This window comes from Haliotis cracherodii, unplaced genomic scaffold (assembly GCF_022045235.1).
Source record: "Haliotis cracherodii isolate W230 unplaced genomic scaffold, xgHalCrac1.p SCAF_10, whole genome shotgun sequence".
Classification (NCBI taxonomy): Eukaryota; Metazoa; Mollusca; class Gastropoda; order Lepetellida; family Haliotidae; genus Haliotis; species Haliotis cracherodii.
In genome coordinates this window covers 13316315-13331583 of record NW_027266265.1, presented here as the reverse complement: position 1 = coordinate 13331583, position 15269 = coordinate 13316315, and the positions used below count along the sequence as shown (strand labels likewise).

Below are 15269 nucleotides of genomic sequence, written 5' to 3'. Positions count from 1 at the left end.
ACGAACTAAAATTTGTGGTCCCTTTGAGTTCGTTATAACTCTAGTTTATTGTAAATATGAAATAAATTGTGATGCGATTACATTACATCATGCCATAAACACTATCTGGAATAATTCATCCAGGTGCTCACTATACACAATAACCCGGCGTGCATCAGTAGTAAACCACATCCTGGTACAAGGCACGATACGTCTTGGTTGACCGTCACGTGACATGCTACACGGCACATAGACTTACTAAATATGTTGATGCTGGTGGTTTTACTTATACAACTGATACTAAATTGTATGAATCCTTGGTTCAGCCTATTATGCAATATGGTGCTCCCATCTGGAGGTTGTATGAACATAAAAAGTTAAACACTCTGCAAAACAAAACGTAAATTTTTCCTCGGCCTTAGACGTAATGCGTCAAATGTCGCCGCCAGGGGAGACATAGGTTGGAAATCATGTGTCACTAAGCAACGCATAGAAGTATTTCGTTTATTCTTCCGCCTTAACAGTATGGAAAGTACAAGATTCATGCTTGGTCAAGCAAAAGAGGGCGCTCATGGGAAAAGGCGGTTTACAAGCTAGTTAGAAATTTACACGTCGTCGACTTGAACGATGTCCATTCGATGACACGTGGCCAGTTCACTCTCATTAAGCAAAAAATATTTCAAGTGGATGAAACTGCTTGGTTTTCAGAGCTGTGGAATGATGCAAATAACCCTATTGGTAATAAGCTGAGGTCCTATAGATTGCTTAAGAAGGATCTAGCGCCTGAGCCCTATGTCTTATCAAATTATATCCATAGAAACACCAGAAAATATTTGTCATTTTTACGCAGTGGCAGCCTCCCCATATACAATGAAAAAATGAGGTACAGTCGTCCCCCTGTCCCCCTTCAGGATAGAACTTGCCCTTTTTGTTTTAACTCAGTAGAGACTGAGGTCCACTTTGTAATTGATTGTTACATGTATGATGATTTACGTTATGATGTAATGAACGCTATGTGTGAATGTATGCCACATTTCTTAAACGTATCTTCAATCGAGAAATGTATTACATTACTCAGATGTGAACACGGGTGTTATACTCTTTGTAAGCTCATTGATCAAATGTTCCCTTGACACTCACTTACTTCTGTGTGCGCCATTCTGCATGTGCTTGCGAATAGTAGTATTTCTGCTTGTGATCAATATTATACTTGTAATGTTTATGTTGAGTGTCGGTGAGGATAAATGCACCTCTGTGTTGGGTGTGTGTGTGGGGTGTGTGCGTGCGTGTTCATAACCCAATCTTAACTTTAAACATTGTGTTAGTATGTGTCTTAATTTACCTTATCCAGATTATGACGTTATAATTTTCTTTTATGTCTAGTGTCTTTTAGTCCATACCTGGTCGGATGTTATATTTTATTGTTTTTGTACGTGTTTTAGTGTGAAGTGTATATAACATGTGACACTATAATAAACATTATTCACTCTCTCTCTTAGAGTCTTTCAAATTAATGTTCGCTATATGGCTGAAATGATGCCGATGCGACGTTAAATTTAAATTTTAAATTTTAACTCTCTCAAATTAATGCACCACAAAAGAAATGGTTGAGCGGAGAGTCTCATCACCACTCTTAAATCTCTATTGTTCCTTATATTTTGACTGTCAGTATTGTCCGTTTGCCCGTGTTAACTACCATCAAATAGTGAGTGAGTGAGTTTGATTTTATGCCTCTTTTAGCAATATTCCAGCAATATAACGCCGGGGACAACAGAAATGGGCCCCACACATAGTAACCGAGTTGAGAATCGAACCCGGACTTCGGCGTCATGAGTTTAAACCCCCAGGCTACCCCACCGCCCCTTGGACCTAACAGTGTTTGAGTGAGTATGGTTTTACGCCGCTTTTAGCAACTTTCCAGCAATATCAAGGCGGGGGACACCAGAAATGGGCTTCACACATTGTACCCATGTCGGGAATCGAACCCGGGTCTTCTGCGTGACGAGCGAACGCTTTAACCACTCGGCTACCCGACAGCCCCTTGGACCTAACAAACCAGTATATCACAGCTGGACAAGTATATATGTAGGTTGCCCGGAAAAGCAACCAAAAGGAGCACTTTTAACAAACTTTAAGGCCACAGAGTTGCGCCTTGAAAAGCCTCGGTGCTATTGATATACAATACTCATTAGATAGTGTCATGTATAACATGTTTTATTATATAAAAAATACATTTGTGGCGTCTGAAGCGCCTCTGGTGGCTGTTCGTTTACTGTTCTGTGTAGCCCACGGGGTAGTTGATGACGAAGCCAGTGGGGCACTTAGGTATCGGACAGCATTTTCCCGCAGGGGCACTGTCCAGGTGGCACTGGTCAGGAAGATTCCACTGCAAACACCTGGGACGAAACGATATATTTATATTAAAGAATCTGCGGATGTGATAAACAGAGATTATAATAGCCGTATTTTGCGAGCATAATATGCTGATATAGTTAGCAAAAGAAATGAAACTGAGTTTGTTTTCTATGTAATTGAAAATTGAAAGAAATTTCTGAAAAATGAAAATTCTCTCATCGACAGTAAATTTCTTTTTTGAAGAGCTCTGAGCGACTCCCTGCCGTGAGTTGCCCAGGTATGAGTATCAGGCTAGAGCGCAGCGTGTAGCGGGGATTGTTCCCATTTCACCTACAGTCTTAAAACAACAATTTATTTCATGCATGAGTAATAAGTTTACCCCCTTCAGATATAAATGGAATCTCCCTTAGTGTTTTTCTTTCCTATTTTTATTCATAGCAACATATAAATACGTAGATAGATCTGTGTAAGCTCGTGAGCGTGACCGAGTTGTTGCACCATGGTCAATCTGAAGGCGAGTGATCTGGTTGGTGGATTCAATCTTCTTGATAGCTGTTATGAAGTTTTTTCAGACCATTATGGAGGCCTTCCAGGTGAAAGCTAATTAAAACTTATACACAATCCCTTTCACTAAAGTGAAACAAAAGGATTAATATTTGTTTATAATCACAAACTGTTGTAAGTATTTCACTGCTACTTTTGATCTTCATAGCCTTAATCCTTAAGCCAATTGCTGATATAAACACAGATTATGAAGCGACTCCCTTTAAAGACAATGATATACTTATCTTTTTACTCAAAAATTGTGAAACTGACCTTCCTGAATTCCACTAAGTCAAGTCCATTCTCTCAATAGGGGTGCATTTACTATTCCCTATTCGCCTACATATTTTTTGTAGGCAAAATGGGATGTAGGCGAAATGGGATGAAGGCGAAATGGGACTCAACCGGGACCCAGTCTTACTTTGTCTTGCACTGGTAGAACGCCCTTGTCCCATCTACACACGTGCACGTGTAGTCGCAGCCGTCGTCCCAAGTCTGTCCCTCAGAGTATGTGCGGCCCTTGTAGACACACGAACCTGGAGTTTAATAGACTCAAACTGATCAATGTGATTCGGTTGTATCATTAAAGTCTTTATGGGAGATGGAAGGAAATATCCATATTTGAGGCATCATTTCTTGATTTCAGATGCAATTCCTACTTTAACTTGTACCGTGTGGTCCCGTGTTTTTTCAGGTGAACATTTGACTTGCCTTTGCATTTGTTTGTGACGGACTCCATCGGCGGGTCAGGGTACGCTCACCTTTCTATGAACACCTGTATGATCTATATTTGATAGAGGGCGGTCGGGTAGCCTAGTGGCTAAGGTACATGTAAGGTGGAATAGGGTTTAATGTCTTTTTTAAGATTATTGCACGTATATCATCGTGTATGCCCATGTTTAACATGAATATCCCACTCAGACACTGTATACAGACTCCGAGCCGACCAGTCCTTGTTTTAGCCCCTTTATGCTGAGCGCCAGGCAGGGTAACAACAAGTACCATCTTTTAACGTCTTTCCGTATGATACGGCCTGGGGATCGAACCCCGGACCTTCCGCTCTTCGGGCGGACGATCTACCACTAGACCACGGAGGCGGTCCATCCGTGTTCAAAGATCTCTTTGAACACACATAAATTTTAACAATATTCAAACCCTACCACGTGAAAACAGATCAGTGGTTGATAACACGAACAACGATCCACACCCTGTGCCATGGTATCCACCTGATACTCATTTCTGTCGGCAATTAAGACAAGCACGCGTCCACTGTGGGATGCTGGTGTGCATATTCTGACCCTTCATCCCAAAACGCCATCGTCAATACTTCATGGAATTGTAAACACAACGTCCCTCCATTGCCCGTGACCACATACGGCCACAATGCGATGAAGTAGCTATTTTTAACCAACCAATCAACAGACGACAGCATTATGTCTTGTTTGACATCGTGTGCAAAATGTGACACGGTATCTGCTCCTATCGGTTGGGTCCGACCGTACACAAACTACATGCACGGAGAGGACCTCATCAGACTTATGTAAGGGGAGTCATTGCTTGCCTTGAAAATAGACAGCGTCACTGTCACATCGCATAGAGGTCGTCTGTACGGGTAATTGATGAATGGAAATACAACTCCGTGAAGTATTAATGACGGTACGTTTCCATGGTTACCTACCTTTATCCTCGTGACATATAGGCGTACTACAGCACTGTCCTGGCTGCTTCTCAAGCTTACAGTTAGGGGGGAGGTTGGGGAATGCTTGGCATCTGGAAAAACAAGCGTTAATTTAATGCATGTGTTGTTGTGCTGCTCATCTTATAAAAAATGATGAGTTGATAATTGTTCTGTGGGTCAGCTCTTCGTTGATGAGTTGATAATTGTTCTTTTGGGGTGAGTGAGTGAGTTGGGTTTAACGCCGCTTTTAACAGTATTCCAGTTATATCACGGCGTGTCAGTTTAAAGTGGGAGGAAAGCCCGAAGTGATGCTGGTCTCAGACGTTTACCACTTCGGTGAAACCCACGAGCACGGATATGGTGCTGACAAACCTAGAAACATAATCGGGGCGAACCGGGATTCGAACCCACAATCAGAGCGTGCCCAAGGGACGCAATTCTGCTCGGCGTGGTATGATCACTGTATAATTAACCAAACATGGTCATTTAACCAGCGAAATGTTGACAGAAATAAATGTTGTCAAAGGTAAGACCTAATTTTAAGGCATTGGGATTGTTATTAGACATATAATCAGAAATCCTTCTTAGCGGCCCGAAAACACAGTACGCAAGGCTATAATATGTCACATGATTAACATGCGCTGGATGTATTGCGTTTTTGTTTGTTTGTTTGTTGTTTAAAGCCGCTATCAGCACTACATGACGGCGGTCTGTTAATATTCAAGTCTGGACCAGACAATCCAGTGATTGATATCATGAGCATCGATCCACGCAATTGGGATACGATGTCATGCATTAAGCAAGCCGTCTGATTACCCGATCCTGTTAGTCGCCTCTTACGTCAAACATGGTAGCTTTAGACCAGTTCTAACCCGGTCTTCAGGGGTCTGATATATTGAAGGCATCGCCCTCTAAACATGTCTGTCTGCCTCCTCGTGTGTTAGTGTGTACACTTACAAGTCTGAGCATCTGTAGAAGGCTTTAGTGTCGTCAACGCAGGTGCAGTTGAATGTGCAGCCATCCTGCCAGTTGTCTCCCGTCTTGTAGCTCTTTCCCTTATACAAACACTTGTTAGCTGCAACATAAAACACACCTGCGTGGAGCCACGGGACACGACCACGTGCACATTATCTCTCACCTTCCCCAAGCTCCTCGCAGCGATAGCCCGTTCGCTGGGCTCTTTATACTATGCGATGTTACCGAGAGTGTAACGAAGGTGTCACGCGCTGGGAAGGAGCTTGCAACTTCCCGAGGCAAGGGACATAACTGACGTTAAATGTCCAGTTAGTACCCTTGCCGAACGAGGTTGCAACTTTGGCTGGACAAAGTTTAACGAGTGTCTGCAAAGTCCAATCAAAAGCGCGTAATGACCTAGATAAAAACAACATGGATTTCAACGTTCAGATTTCGGTCGACTGCAGGATTTGCAAAGCATTTGCCCCGTCAAATGAGCGTCAGCTTAAATTATCCAAATCTTTTCATGTTTTTAAGCAAGGTGTTAAAGTGATGTACTTCGAGAGGTAAGACCCGTTTTTCTTACAATATAGATCTTGATTATCGATCAGATCGTCTTGACTTGGCGCCGCTATTTTGTTTGAAGCAAATGCAAGTGATATGAGAGGTGGAATCTGATTGGTCAACAGCAGGAAAACAGGAGGGACATAACTTGTTATAACCACTGGTGGCGCTACGATCGAGTAACGAATTACCAGTCTAGCTCGGCAAGGGTGGAAGCTGGACATTTACAGTCAGTCAGCTCCCTCGGGAAGATTCTTATCGTTCACATTGACATGTGTGTGTGTTTGTTTGTTGTTTAACGTCACACTCAGCAATATTCCAGCTATATGGCGGTGGCCTGTCAATAATCGAGTCCGGACCACACGATCCAGTGACTGATATTAATTTAATGCATGATCCACGGCATTGGGGAACGATGACACGAAGTCCCCGTGCCTGTCCACACCATCCATACAGTTGCCTCTTACCATTATCATCGGTTGGTGGGGATCTATTCTAACCCGGAAACGCTGCGGACGTACATATCGATAGGGAAACCATCAATCGAAAATACACAAGAATACATCTCAATGTCATTTCTGTAAATGTCTCTGGATCTGAATACAATACATCCTCCATTATCCAGAGCTTGTATTAAACTGTATTAAAGTCTGTATTCAGCTGCCGGGCAAAGGAAGGTATACACCTATGTATAATGAAACAAGGAAGCAATGTTTATTCGAATGTGATATTAGTGTTTTGGATCTTAACTTTACAGTGTTTCATTGACTGCTTGCAGCCTAGTAACGGTTTGATAACGTTTGCAATTGTTTAGTTGTTTAGTCAAATCCAATTTTTAAGTGTATATTTTCCTTTGCCGACTGCATATTACGATAAATGTCCCATTCACTACAACTGGTTCATTTTCACCCTGGTGCAAATAGCACAACGATAAAAAAGCGCCCCAAAAATACTCTCACGAGAGAGATACGGTGCTACGTCAGAGATAGGAGCAATGGAGGTAGTGACGTCACTTCCGAAACGAAACTATGGTGGCGAATGGGTCAAGGATATTTATCATAATAAAATGTAGATACTAAGAGAGCATACATGTGGGTATTAAAGCATGCCTAAAAGCTGGAAGACAGAGAAGAAACACTTACTGTTTTGATTTCCCGTTTGCGAACCTCCACCTGTAAGTAGATGTAAGCGTGATGATAGGGCGATATAGATCATACTTTATATATGAAATATCATCAATAATAAGGCAAGCCTTTATTTCCAAATGGTTTACAAATTCTGACGATTCTAAGAAAATGAAAAATGGTTTATTTCAAAAGTATGACTTTGGCCTTGTATTTCGAATACTATAGATACATGATTATTGACACTGGTATGACATAACTCTGCGCCCATAGGAACATATTAAGTTTGTTTGTTTGTTTGTTTGTTGAATAATCGAGTCTGGACCAGACAATCCAGTGATTGACATCATGTGCATCGATCCACGCAATTTGGATACGATGACATGCATCAACCAAGTCAGTGAGCCTGACCACCGGATCCCGTTAGTCGCCTCTTACGATAAGCATAGTCGCCTCTTACGGCAAGCGTGGGTTGCTGAAGACCTTTAATCTCCTCGGGTCTTCGCCCCAAGATTCTTTTATGAACAATAGAAAAACCACAATAATAAACCAAACTGAAATGAAAGTATTTTCATACATCTTCCTGCGAGGAAATGTTCTTTAAGAAATCCATAAACGAGGAATAAGATATAAGACACTATATATTACTCACACTTTCCTCCATGGCCACTGATGGTCATGACGTCACCCTCGCCGGGGTTGGCTGTCGGGAGACAAAAATATAACTTATTGCGAAGGAAATACACATGATATTCTATAAAATGTATCATGTCTCGCACGTTAAACATACGATGTAATATGATAAGTCGTCATATATGCCGGAGAATAAAACAGTTTTCTGCAGAACTTCAGATAAACTGCGTATTTGCGTAAAATACCCCCCAAAACTATTCCCAAACCCAATTATTTTCAATTAACTTGCGTACAGAAACGCATGCATTAAATGGAAAACTCATTTGTTTGAAATGAAAACAACACGCGTAAATACCCAATGAAGCTTTTTCAGCATGCGTACAAGGAAGCTAATTTCCGAAACACAATTACGAGCTAATTTACTTTCCGAGTCAAGCCTATATTTAGAACCGTTATATACATCTAAAACATTATTTCATTTTTTTTAAATCTCAAAATGCTTACTCATTTTGGGAAAATCCCAAAAGAGTGATGAATAGATGAGTGAAAAAATATTGGTTTCCCCAATGAAAAATGTAATAACCTATTTAAAATAGAAACCTTCGAGTAAAAACTCAATAGCTCAAAAGTTATCTGGAGCTCTGTTTTCTACATAATTTTTGGCCCATATTTGCTTTTTTTCAAAATCGAAAGTACCCAAAGGTCAACAGAAGGTTATGGAGCGATAACAAATAAAGGATGGTTGTGATGGTGGTTCAAGGTACTTACTGAATCCCCAGTGAGATCTTGTTTCGGTGGGTGAGTAGTAGAATGCTGGTTTGTCTGCTAGTCTCTCATAGAAGCAGTTGCCCTTAGTGGATATCATCATCCAGCCATAGGCGTCGCAACCATTAGACTCGCTGCTGGCGTAGAATTCCCGACCGCTGTTGGCATCGCTGGAACAAGAAAGATGTGAGCGTGAACATCAGATCCTGTGAATTATTCTATTGCTTAATAGCATGGTATTTGCACCGACAATACCTCATGGGTAGTGACGCGTGTCTGTTGTCAGCCAGCTTATGTGTGAGGTGGTGTATAACTCATGGACATCATGGCTTACACTGAAGCAGCCACAAGAGAATGGCACGCGCTGTACGATGTTTGGTGAGTGTTCATTGGTCAGAGAACTTGGTGGTCTTCCTCTCGCCGGGGTACCCCACCGCCCGTAGGTATGAAGTTTGACCACAAGAGTAAGCCACCACTTCATAACGGGACTTTAATCACTAGGCTACCCCACCATCTCTTAGCGGGCACTTTAACCACAAATCTACCCCATGATCCCTGGGTGGGCACTTTTACTACTCCACCACCCCTGGGTAGGCATTGTAACCACTAGGGTACCCCACTACCCCTGGGAAGGCACTTCAACCACTAGGGTACCCCATTAAACCCCTGGGTAGGCATTTTAACCACGAGGCTATGCTACCATCCCTAGGTGGGCAGTTTAACCACGAGGCTACCCCACTACCCCTAGGAGGGCTCTTTAACCACCAGGCTACCGCACCACCCGTAGGTGGTCACTTAAACCACTAGGGTACCCCACCATCCCTGGGTGGGCACTTTAACGACTAGGGTACCCCACCACCCCTGGGTGGGCACTTTAACGACTAGGGTACCCCACCATCCCTGGGTGGGCACTTTTACCACTAGGGCAACCCATCACCTCTTGGCAGCTACTTTAACCACTAGGGTGACCCACAAACTCTTAGCGGGCACTTTAACCCCTAGGGTAACCCACCACCTCCCTGCGGGCACTTTAACCACTAGGGTAACCCACCACCTCTCAGCAGGCACTTTAACCACTAGGGTAACCCACCACCTCTTAGTGGGCACTCTAACCACTAGGCTACATCCCCCCTCCTCCCTAAGGTGGGTTCTTTAACCACTTGGGTAACCCACCACCTCTTAGCGGGCAATTTTACCACTTGGGTAACCTACCACCTCTTAGCAGGTATTTTCACCACTAAGGTAACCCATCACCTCTTAGTGGGCAATTTTAAGCACCAGGCTTCACCACCACCCCTGGGCGGGCAGTTTAAGCATTAGGCTTTCCACGCCAAAGGAAAGGTGAGGGTTAGGAAAGTGGGATTCCCTACCCCTTGAGGCTGAAGACGCCATGTACGGCGTTTTTGATGTCGACGTAGGTGGAGGAGATTATCCTGCTGGGGTCCATCCAGTCGTTCTTGGTGGCACCCGTGGCGTTGAATATGATGTTAGCTTTCTCCACACCATTCTTGTAGATAGACAGCTTAATCTGGAAGGGTTGAACAACAGAGTAAGTGAGTGAGTTGGTGAGTTGGTGAGTTGGTGAGTGAGTGAGTGACATGTTTAAATATGGTGACCTGTCACTATTACATCACATAAAAAATACCATAAATCTAATGAACGAACGAACGAACAAATGAACGAACGAACGAACGAACGAACGAACGAACGAAAAAACGAAAAAAAACGAACGAACGTATGAGACATTGGTGTATTAATGGGCAACGATTCACCCTGATATTGGTTCTGTGATCTCTAAGGGTCGAGCATCTGCACATGGAGGAGCCTTATGCCGCCAGCAGTTATCTACCTTGAGCAATGGCTGCAGGGACTACAAAACCTGCATCTAATGCGACCCATAGCAGTGGAAACCAGAACTTGCCACCTGACAACCAATGGGAGGACCAGAATGTACACATGATTGTCAGATTAAGTACTCGCCTGGTCAAACTTGCATTCATTCCATCGGTTGGCGAAGTCTGGTTTGTAGTGACCCTTGAAGTTGTTGGTCAGGTCCATGGCCTTGGAGTTATACTGGTTGGAGGTGCCCGGCCCAGACCACAACTGATACAGGTCTCCAGGGACTCCTGCCACGCCCTTCATTAAGATCAACCACCCTGGATGTGATATAAACAGACCTCCTGAATAGTGGGATATGTAGCAGACCCCTGAAGAGTCCAGCTGAATAGTGGAATAGGTAACAGACCCTTGAATAGTTGTCTCCCTGAATAGTTGAAAGATTAAGAGACCCTTGAACAGTCCCATCTGAATAGTTGAATATGTAGCAGAGCCCTGAAGAGTCCAGCTGAATAGTGGAATAGGTAAAAGACCCTTGAATAGTTGTTTCCCTGAATAGTTGAATAATTAAGAATAGTCCCCTCTGAGTAGTTGAATATGTATCAGACCCCTGAATAGTGGAATATGTAACATTCCCTGAACAGTGGGACATAAACGATACCCTGAATTAATTGATATATAAGAGTGCCCCCGAAGAGAGGAATACACACAAATCATCCTAAATAGTTGACTATATAAACATCACCCCGAATAGTGAAAGGTATAAACACTGCTCTGAATAGTGGAATAGATAAACATCCCCCCAAATAGTGGACTATATAAACATCACCCCGAATAGTGGACTATATGCCATATATAGTTGGGGAATTGGGGCTAATGCCACTTTTTGCAGAATCTCAGAGTGTCAGGTCATAGAAATTCAAAAATACAGGTTTGTGCGTATCCTGTCGCGGCAAAGAGGAGTAATTCTGCACAACTTGTCACCCTTAGTATGTACGAGAGGCGTTGGGGGACTAGGTCACTTCACCTAAATTTGAATTGCATGTGTACTGTTCATATTGTTTTTCAATCAGTCATACCTTGTGATGAACCAGATCCGAACAAAATCTGCACTCCCGTCAGCGTCGTTATGGTGGAGCTGAGTGACTGACCGGTGACAATTTGCTCGTGGGCTGAAACAAACAGTTGGATGAGCGAATAGGGTGGTATTTTCTGTGACAACGACCTTAGCGCTACAACTTCGCTATATAAGTGCAATAATCTTGGACGCGACGTTAAACGTTGCTGGGCATGGAACAGTCGGACCACCTTATCTCGAATCTAGCGGGACCATGTTGTAACTTCGAGATATCCGGACATTCCAGATAATGTGGCGTGAACATTAGCATGGCGGTCGGGACCGGCGAGTAGCTTCGAGATATCGGTACATTCAAGATAACGAGGTTTAACTGTTGTTTTTTTATCAATAACATAAAATATATTTCCAGAAAGGAGCTGAAGAAATTATCTTCAACACTTTTCACCCAGCATGTCCAGCTAAAAATTTCTTTTTGAGAAATGCCGGAGACAAAATTATATTTTTGAAGAAATTATTGAATGAAAAGGCATCTTAGGTTATTATTCAAGCTACGTATATAATATTTAAATACTCACGACAGAAGCCACAGGTACGTTTGCAGTTAGCCTTTGCCCATGTTTCGTACGGGTCTTTGCAGGACTGAGCGCCGTAGGAGGGACAGTTGGTGAGGACGTCGGTGCAGGCTCCGACAAGTACAGGAGCTGGCGTCGTCGTAACCTGTCCAGCTGGGTGTATGGATGATACAATTTATTGCCAGCACATCCAGATTTAAGAGATAGATAATGGTTTCACGTGTCTTTCAGAACCAAAATTTTCAACCAAATTCTCGGTATTACGAAGCAACCTTAAGCTTACACAGACATTTGTTGCATGTCTTTCTGCAGTTGGTAGAATGGTATTACAAAGTAACCTTACATTGACATTTGTTGCATGTCTTTCTGCAGTTGGTAGAATGGTATTACAAAGTAACCTTACATTGACATTTGTTGCATGTCTTTCTGCAGTTGGTAGAATGGTATTCCAAAGTAACCTTACATTGACATTTGTTGCAAGTCTTTCTGCAGTTGGTAGAATGGTATTACAAAGTAACCTTACATTGACATTTGTTGCATGTCTTTCTGCAGTTGGTAGAATGGTATTACAAAGTAACCTTACATTGACATTTGTTGCATGTCTTTCTGCAGTTGGTAGAATGGTATTACAAAGTAACCTTACATTGACATTTGTTGCATGTCTTTCTGCAGTTGGTACAACTGTATTACAAAGTAACCTTACACTGATATTTGTTGCATGTCTTTCTGCAGTTGGTAGAATGGTATTTCAAAGTAACGTTACATTGACATTTGTTGCATGTCTTTCTGCAGTTGGTAGAATGGTATTACAAAGTAACCTTACATTGACATTTGTTGCATGTCTTTCTGCAGGTGGTAGAATGGTATTACAAAGTAAGCTTACATTGACATTTGTTGCATGTCTTTCTGCAGTTGGTAGAATGGTATTACAAAGTAACCTTACATTGACATTTGCTGCATGTCTTTCTTCAGTTGGTACAACTGTATTACAAAGTAACCTTACACTGATATTTGTTGCATGTCTTTCTGCAGTTGGTAGAATGGTATTTCAAAGTAACGTTACATTGACATTTGTTGCAAGTCTTTCTGCAGGTGGTAGAATAGTATTACAAAGTAACCTTACATTGACATTTGTTGCATGTCTTTCTGCAGGTGGTAGAATGGTATTACAAAGTAACCTTACACAGACATTTGTTGCATGTCTTTCTACAGTTGGTAGAATGGTATTACAAAGTAACCTTACACAGACATTTGTTGCATGTCTTTCTACAGTTGGTAGAATGGTATTACAAAGTAAGCTTACTCGGACACTTGTTGCATGTCTTTCTACAGTTGGTAGAATGGTATTACAAAGTAAGCTTACTCGGACACTTGTTGTATGTCTTTCTGCAGTTGGTAGAATGGTATTACAAAGTAAGCTTACTCGGACACTTGTTGTATGTCTTTCTACAGTTGGTAGAATGGTATTACAAAGTAAGCTTACTCGGACACTTGTTGCATGTCTTTCCACAGTTGGTAGAATGGTATTACAAAGTAAGCTTACTCGGACACTTGTTGCATGTCTTTGCGCAGTTCTTGACCGCCCAAGCCTCATAGGGACCGCTGCAGGAGCTGACCCCATACTTGGCACAGTTGTCCAGCACGTCAGCACATGCTGTAGCCACTGTGGGTTTGGCTAAACAGGGAAAGATAAGATCATGTTGTTTTTCTCATCTACGATGTATGCTCACATAGATTTTTGAGTGGGCGATAAGAATGGTTTGTTTTCCCTGATAACAATTTCAAGTTTTGAAATCACTCAACAGTATGACTGACATAACTGAAACATGTTGGTTTATGGCGTGTATTGGACAGCCCATTTCAGCTGTTTCAACGTCAGCAATTCCCTGAATAAAGCGGTATTTCCTGGAGGCGTGAAACAGTGACTTAAGGAAATTAATTTCTTGGGTCACGTATTTGATTATAAACTATCAGGCAAAAGAAAGTATATATTTCAAAATTGAAAATAATTACAAACGTGATCAATAAGATTGTTAAACCTGAAATGTCACATATCAATGATTTGTACACTTGCGTTTTGGATTTGACCAAAAGATTACAAACAGAAAACAAAAAATTAAAATGTTAATTGGCTGAAATCAGGCGCTGAAACAGGTAAGGGTAAAAAACACAACTATCACCATCGAACAACTATTTCTTGTTTGTTTCATTTTTAGCCACCATCAAACATGGATGTATACTTTCTTTTGTCTGGCAGTATTTTACGTGTTTCTCAAGGACTTTCAAGTGAAATGGGGTTTAACGTCGCGTCCAAGATTATTGCACTTATATAGCGACATGCATGTACGTGTTTGTGTTTGTGTGGCTGCTTGTACTAGTCCTGACTGATGCTGATTTATAGTGCTAGCTCACTGAGATACCATGCCGCAGTTTAACATGAATACCTCACCCAGACACAGTATACTGACTCTGAGCCGACCAGTCCTTGTTTTAGCCCCTTAATGCTGAGAGCCAGCCGGATGGTAACAAGAAGTACCATCTTTTAACGTCTTTTGGTATGACGCGGCCGGGGATTGAAGCCCGGACCTTCCGCTCTCCAAGCGGACGCTCTACCACTGGACCATGGAGGCGGTCCACAGGACTTTGGTAAAAAGGCCTTTGTAGTTTGATCCACAATGCAGCCTGTACTCATGTGTCAACAGGATTGTTAAATGTCACTTGTCAATCTTGTTCACACTTGTTTTCCCTAATATCTAAATATGTCAATTGAATTGGGATAAAAAAAGGCACATTTCATTCTTTACGTAACAACATAACGACATGGTGAAATTCAAACAAGACCAATAAAGCACAACACATGCTCAATGAAAAGAATTGCCCTTACAGTAATTGCACTTCCTCTATAGTTCTCAAATAATTAATTACAAAATGAAATAACTCACGGCACAGTCCACAGAAAGCTGCACAATTGACTTTTGCCCATGACTCGTATTGTCCCGTGCAAGCGTAGGTGCCGTACACCTCACAGTTGGGTTTCACGTCCTTACAGTTTGGGTCCGCTGACGGGGACGGGGAGGCTGTGACCTGGACGCTACAGTCGACGGCCTTACAGCACCCCTGGGTCGGTTTCAGTCGGCAGGGGGCGGGCAGAGACGTGTATGTGGGGCACCTGTCAGGCAACAATTGAT

The 15269-nt window shown here is 42.4% G+C and overlaps 1 protein-coding gene across 1 annotated transcript in view; it reads right to left on the bottom strand.

Annotated features, from left to right (window-relative positions):
• Window positions 1-2177: 2177 nt before the first annotated feature.
• Window positions 2178-15269, bottom strand: part of LOC139454077 (uncharacterized) — a 95909-nt gene continuing 82817 nt past the window's right edge. The window contains exons 70-82 of the mRNA XM_071235572.1: window positions 15024-15250; window positions 13625-13756; window positions 12085-12234; window positions 11511-11603; window positions 10576-10751; window positions 9966-10123; window positions 8599-8765; window positions 7850-7900; window positions 7216-7245; window positions 5513-5630; window positions 4556-4647; window positions 3299-3413; window positions 2178-2375 (exon numbers count right to left, since the gene is read on the bottom strand). Of these exons, the coding sequence (XP_071091673.1) occupies window positions 2249-2375; window positions 3299-3413; window positions 4556-4647; window positions 5513-5630; window positions 7216-7245; window positions 7850-7900; window positions 8599-8765; window positions 9966-10123; window positions 10576-10751; window positions 11511-11603; window positions 12085-12234; window positions 13625-13756; window positions 15024-15250 (1636 nt within the window). The 3' untranslated portion in view covers window positions 2178-2248. The remainder of the gene's footprint in view (window positions 2376-3298; window positions 3414-4555; window positions 4648-5512; window positions 5631-7215; window positions 7246-7849; window positions 7901-8598; window positions 8766-9965; window positions 10124-10575; window positions 10752-11510; window positions 11604-12084; window positions 12235-13624; window positions 13757-15023; window positions 15251-15269) is intronic.